The sequence below is a fragment of the Dipteris shenzhenensis genome, chromosome 20 (assembly GCF_047967505.1).
Source record: "Dipteris shenzhenensis isolate YYH24624 ecotype China chromosome 20, Dip_SZ_1.0, whole genome shotgun sequence".
In the NCBI taxonomy this organism is placed as follows: Eukaryota; Viridiplantae; Streptophyta; class Polypodiopsida; order Gleicheniales; family Dipteridaceae; genus Dipteris; species Dipteris shenzhenensis.
The window spans coordinates 39,486,528-39,493,320 of NC_141615.1; the positions used below are offsets into that span (position 1 = coordinate 39,486,528).

A 6,793-nucleotide genomic window follows, 5' to 3' on the forward strand; every position below is an offset into this window, starting at 1 on the left:
CTAACTTAATTTGTGAGGTGTTCACTTTTCTCTTGTAGCTTAGTATTTGTAGTATACCTCGATAAAACCATTGAAATACTTCTTTTAGACTGTTTGCCTTCTCTCTTCCTCCAAAATGTTGTGTGTGTCGAAAGAAGGCGTTACGGGTAGTGTAATGTGATTTCTCCATCCCTTGTGTGGAACTTCACTGCTATGTGTAGATCATTCTGCTTTTTCTCAACCTCCTTCCAACACTCCCTCGAGATAGGGCACTCCCACATGATATGCATGTGTGTTTCTTTAAAGATGTTCTAGAAAGGGAAACAAGGAGGTACTCTAGGATTCCACTTGGCAATCCTTGCTCTAGTGGGGAGTTTCCCACAATTGCTCTCCAGAGTAGAAACTTCAAGTTAAAAGACGTAGTCACCCAGGTGGATAACCTGCATGGACCTTCCATTGATTCTTTGCCAACAAGGTGACACCATTATCTTGTTTCTCTTTGAAGTCCTACAGAGATAATTTGGAAAATTTCTTTCCTATCCTCCATATAAATCCTTTAAAGTTATTGGTCTCTGGATAAGTGTAACTTGTTGGCTAGCTACCTTTAATTCCCTTTTATTCTACCTGTCATCTTCTGCATTAGTCGTATCTCCGATTTATTGGGTCTGTATATTCAGCTTAAGTGCTCCAGTTCGAGCCATTTACCTCTTCCAGGATCCTAGATTTTCTTGAATGAACTTAGGCCTTTTCTAAACAGCTGCGCCGCCATTCTTGGATGAGAGTCAATGTAAGCTTGACCTTCCTCAAAATCCCATTTGGTAAACCACAGGGATCTCTCGAGCGAGGCGTCCCCTTGTAGTACTCTTCAACCACCCCAAGTAGATCCCTTTATTTTTGCTTTCCACAATTGAAGCATCTTTGACAAAATCTCTGACTGGGGGATTCTAAAGACCTGATCTGATATAACTAAGTCTTGCCATGGCAAGCTAATCCCTCTAGGTGCACATGTGCAAATCAGATTGAGAGCCATTTTTGCCCACGGCTGATTACTACCCAATTGTCATCAGGCTTTTCATGCATAAGGCATCATTCTTCGCTTTCATCCTTGTCAAGCCTAACCCTCCTTCCTCTTTTATAGTGAATAGAAGCTCTAAATTGAAGGCATGCCACCTTCCTTCCCACACAAAGTTATTAATGCATATGTCTAACTTCTTTAAATAGTTGTTTGAGAAGGGTAGAATGGACAGTACATAGACTAATAAAGACTCCAGGACATGCTTAGCCACACCGTTAGTCTTCCTATGAGAGAAAGTGTTTTGTCAAACAATTTGTCAACATTTTCTTTAATTTTTTGGAAGGACCAATCAAACTGGTTCTTCAAGTTTACACCAACTCCCAGTGGCTAGCCTAGATATCTAATGATTTGGCATTTGGGGATCTAGTTAAAATCAAACTTGCTAGTCCATTGTGGGTGATCTCTGCCCATGACACCCACAAAGCTTTGGTTTTACTATCATTGATCTTTGAACCTGAAAGATCAGCAAATTCATTGAAGATATCCAAAAATTTCAACACATTCCCTGCAGATCCTTCAAGTAAAATAGTGTTGTCATCTATGAAAATTGTGTGCAGTAAGAATATCCATCTTGCAGCACTAACCATTTCAACGATCCACTGTTTAGGTGACTGTCTATTTGACATAAAAGTGGCTCTGTCTAAATCGAAAAGAAGAGGTACTAGTGGACACCCTTGCCTCACTAACCTTTGTAATTCAAAGTTGTGATAGTGATGCCCATTTATAGCTATCTTGGCCCAAGCATTTGTACCATGCCACAAAACTTAACTCCAAATCCAATTTCTTGCATTGTGCGTATGATAAATTCCCATGATATATGATCATATGCTTTCTCTAAGTCCATAAATAACATCACATACTGCTTATTCTATACCATAGCAAAGTCTATTGCCAACACTGCATTGAGTACTTCATCTTCAATGTTTCTCCCTCTAATGAGACCATATTGGTTTTGATGAATAATCCTCTCCAGCTAGAACTTAATCCGATTTTCTATCAGCTTTGCCACAATCCTGTATATCGTGTTGAGCATGGTCAATGGCCTCCACTGACTTGGATTGAGCTTGTTATGGCTTTTGGGGGTCAGTTTTATGATTCCTATATTCAAGCAGTGAGGCATTTTTTCTTTCTTACAAAGCCACTGGATTAAATTGGTTAGTCCTTTTTTGCAGAGCGACGAGAAATGCTGACAAAACTCAACAAGTTTCCCATCTGGACCTAGTGTCTTAATTCTCTGGGGCGCCAACTCAATATGTAATATGTTTGCTACCCTTGTCCAAAATCTAGGGTATGGGGGGACAAGGTCCATATATAATGTGCATGGATTTCCTTAAAAGATTTAAAATATGCAAGGAAAAAATATGAAAATTTCATGTCCCCTCACCCTAAAAATTAAGGTATATACCTTGAAAAATATGCAAGATTTTAAGATTTGTACATATTTTTCATAATATGTGAGGTCCAAGGAGGGGGGGGGGTTCTTTTGGATGAGGTAAGGTAAAACAATAAATACACTAAAATATGAAAACCCATCTCCTTTCAAATTAATGTAACTTTTTCATGTGTTACCCAAATTTCAATGTAAAGACATATTTTAAGCTTCTTTTAGTGTAGAACAAAACCATGTTAATTTGAATAATTTCTACTCATGGCATATTGTTAAATTCATCTCATACTCAAGATTTTGATGGGTTTTCTTACTAAAGGGAGTTGGTGCCCCAAGGTTATTTCTCAGAAGTTGCATTACCCTGAACCTAATTTCCTCCTAAGAAAAGAGTCTCTGAAGCATAAGGCCTTCAAACGGGCTTACTCTCCTAGCCATGTCACTCAGAAAACCTCTCATTCTGTTTTCAAAGTACTTATCTAGTGTGCTCGGCCTAGAACCTACTATATGGCCTAAATGCTCAGCAAATACCCCTGCAATCTCCTAAGCTCCCTAATTCATCGTGAATTACCGTGATGCACTCTTTCTTCCTTTTGTCCCTAGCCACATTGAAAAAAAAAGCACTAGGCTTGTCTCTATCTTCTAACCATTTAAGTCTCAGCTAAATGCGGGCTGCTTTGAGGCATCCTTAGGTGAATCTTGGATAGCCTATAGAAGGGCATCTCTTGCTTCTCTGGCCAATTCGTTCTGTTGTTTGACTTTCTTTGCCTTAGTCCTTGTATAACCCTGGCTTATTCCATGGCATTGCAAGGGCTTTATGTAAACATATGTGGCCCACATTTTTTATTGCTAGCCTTAAACTTTCTCACACACAAGATATATGCCAAGTGGGTTGGCTTGAGAGTTGGGTAAAGAGGCGAACTTTGTATGCGTGAGAGGTGAGTTGATACGATGGTTGAAGGAAGTGCCCATCTCGAAGTATTCTTGTGATATGAAGTTGGAAGGAATTTGTGCAATTGCCCATCTCGTTGGAAGCTAATCTCCCATGGCTGATGCCTCCCCTCACTCTATTGTTTCTATCCAAGAGGCCCTTCATCTCCCTCCTCCTCCCCCCGTCGCTCCCATCTTCCGAGTTCCCTTCCCTCTCCGCAGCGTCAATCACCATGCTTTCACTCCCCAAATCGTCCTCATCGGTCCCTACCATTGTCTTTCTTTGCTTGACCGCCTACCTCGTCCAGACATGGCCAGATTACAACGCCTCGCTTTTGAAGAAACGCAGAGCTTGAAATTCCTCGCAGCTAAGGCCGTTTCGAAAGACATGGACGACGGAGAGCTTGACCGTATCGTGAAGTGGCTTGTCGAGCAGGAGGATCGAATGAGGAGCTTCTATTACGGCGGACTTCACTCGGAGGGCTTGTCTGCATGCGATTTGGCTAAGATGTTGGTTTTAGATGCTGCATTTGTGGTCGCAGTCCTGCATTCTTTCTACGAGGAACATTCTAAACGGTCGAAAGACAATGAAGCAGACAGATTTCTGCATGATTTCCCTGACCTTCCGTCGAGTTTTGGGGAGGTTTATTCGCACAGGATCTCGCTTCCAATGCGAAAGGCGATCCTGCAAGATTTACTGCTCGTCGAAAATCAAATCCCGCTCTTTGTTGTGAAAGAAATCATCAGGAGGGACAAGAGATGCAGGTCGGATGAAGAAGCCGCCAAGAGATTGGAAGGCTATGTGGGGACAATGGCACATAGAATTCTTCCATTTACGAGATCCACGAAAAACGTCACCGCCGGCTTGAAGCAGTTGGGTGAAAATGGCAAGCATCTCCTCGACTGCTTCTACTGCATTGTCACACATGATCCGGCCGTCAAAGACAGCCCTGATCACGAGGGTGGTATAGATCTGTATCCAGACGAAGTTCCCGGGGCTATAAAGATGCATGCTGCTGGTATCAAACTCGAAGGACACGAGCGAAGCTTGATGGCAATCTCCTTCGAGAACGGCAAGCTGACGATTCCCAAAATTCACGTGGGGGACGACACAGAGAGAATGTTCAGAAACCTAGTCGCCTACGAAAGCCACATGGGAGACAAAGTGGATGTGCTTTCGTATCTTCATTTTATGGATTATTTGATTGATACTTCGGAGGATGTAGATCTGCTAGTGGAAAAGAAGATCATAAAGGAGACGATAGGGAGCAACAAGCAGGTTGCGGAGATGTGGAACAAGCTGGGTAGGAACACCGTGTGCGTGTTCTCGCAGAAGTATAGCGAAGTGGGTCAAAAAGCAAAGCGGTACAGCGACGCTACATTTCCACGGGTGCGGGCAGAATTCAGACGCCGGTATCTCGCAAAACCCTGGTTGGCAGTCTCTCTGATTTCCGCCTTACTTCTGCTGGTAATGACGTTCGTGATAATGTTGTATACCATTCTGATCTACGTCAAGGAATTGCACAAACGGCACTGATCGAATCAACACGTATTGGTCAAGTAATATCCGTTTCCGCCTCCTCGCCGATGATAACTTTCAGCAAGTAATTTCTCTCGCATCTGGCTGCGATTAGCAAAATCTAACTGTGTTTTGCTAAATCACGAACTTCGTGCTGATGTCGTAGACCATTTTGATCTACTATAAGGAGATGCACGAAGCAGACTGAGCTGCTTTTCGTTTTAGGATGAAATACTTCTATCCTGTGCTTCAAATATCGAACAATGGCATTCATTCATTTGAATCTAGACATGCATTTGGCCTTAATTTGTGTGCAACCTTATTTTTATAACATTACCAATATTAAAATTATTGCCTTTGAACACAAAAGTTATAATTTCGTTTCACTTTCCTCTTTGCATGGATCAGAAACATCCAAATCTTTAGTCTATATTGGAGGCTCTCTTACATTTTGCTTCTTACGTGTTACTACAAGAAAACATGATTCCTTCGTAATGCACATGTGTTACTCAACTCCAAATTCCAGTATTACTAATAGACAATTTGCAATAATCACAAATAAAAATTCATTATGTGTAATTGCAATAATGTTGTGATGCTCATACAAGAATTACTTTAATTTATGTGATAAATAACTTGGTGAATGTTTTCTTCATCCTATTATCATAAATGCATCCACAGAGTTGCTTTGATTTTTTGACATTAAAAACAAAATTTTGGGGGGGCAACTAGTATTGAAGGCTCATGTTGCTGCTTTGGATGCCGATCATGATGTAATTTCTAGCCTTGAGCTTATGGAGGTTGAAAGAAAGTGATCCACAACATAAAGAATACAAAAGTGAAATAAATAACTGACCAATAGTGACATGAGGACAACACTACCTCATAAAGGGTGCTTCTTTCACTTTACGTCATTGTCTCTTCCCTCACTTTCTATCACTCTTAAAGGAGGGGCGGAGTCACTGTGCATCTCTCACTATCGCTCCCTCACTTTCTTTCTCTCACTTTCCTTCCAAAACAATGGCTAGTTACTACGTGACTTCATTTATTGAACTCAAATTCTGTCTTAGATCCCTTTTGTATGGACCCGGAAAATCATTCGAGGAGGATATGTTACGCACATGGCTACTTGATTTGAACTCAATAGAAGAGGTGAATATCTTATGCACATGGCTACTTAATCATGTACTTCTTATGCTAATGAGCTAAATTTTCGTACAGGATATGATGGCGGTTAGAAGCTGTATTGAACAAAACGGTGAAGATGAGGAAAGCCAGGAGCGAAAAGAGGAGTTGTTGAATGCTTACAAGTCAGAGGAAGATTCGAAACAGGTTGTGAGGAGAGTCTATGAGGAGATTTGCGATGCCAATCTTGGTTATCCATGGCCTCCGGATTTAAAGTCCTCTTGTTTTCACGAAGCCAATGTCATAGTAGGCACCTGACTAGGCTAGGCAGGTCCCATACCCAGTGCAAATATGTCACCGATTGAAAGATGGCCTCTGTCTGAAGTGGTGTATAGCAAACTGCCCCCATACTAGTTGATGAGGGGCTGAGGGCTCCATATCGCCTGTCGCCTCTCAAATCTCCTCCACTTAGTTGCCAAGAGATCACTCCCCTAGAAAGATGTCTCACTAGGGTATAAAACAACCACCTGGCTGATGTGGGTTGGTAGAAACTATTGCTAAATAAGTATATGCCTGTACACTGATCTCCACCTCCTCCTCCCCATGTTATGCAAAACTATGTCTGCAAGGCTACTGGCCATGAGGTTTTAAAGATCATAGCCTTGGTCTTCCCAAGATTAATAGTCAGGTCCTTGCAAAACATCTCCAAGGCCACTAGGTGTCTCTGTAGACTTGTTTGCCGAGGGGGATAGAGGGCAATATTATCTGCACATAAGAGTAT

General features: G+C 41.6%; 1 protein-coding gene across 1 annotated transcript; it reads left to right on the forward strand.

Annotated features, from left to right (window-relative positions):
- The first annotated feature begins 3,471 nt into the window (after positions 1-3,471).
- Positions 3,472-5,073, forward strand: LOC147889646 (UPF0481 protein At3g47200-like). The gene has a single exon (XM_087391850.1). It carries the CDS (start codon positions 3,484-3,486, stop codon positions 4,903-4,905), a length of 1,422 nt encoding a protein of 473 aa, XP_087247976.1. The 5' UTR covers positions 3,472-3,483; the 3' UTR covers positions 4,906-5,073.
- Positions 5,074-6,793: the final 1,720 nt, after the last annotated feature.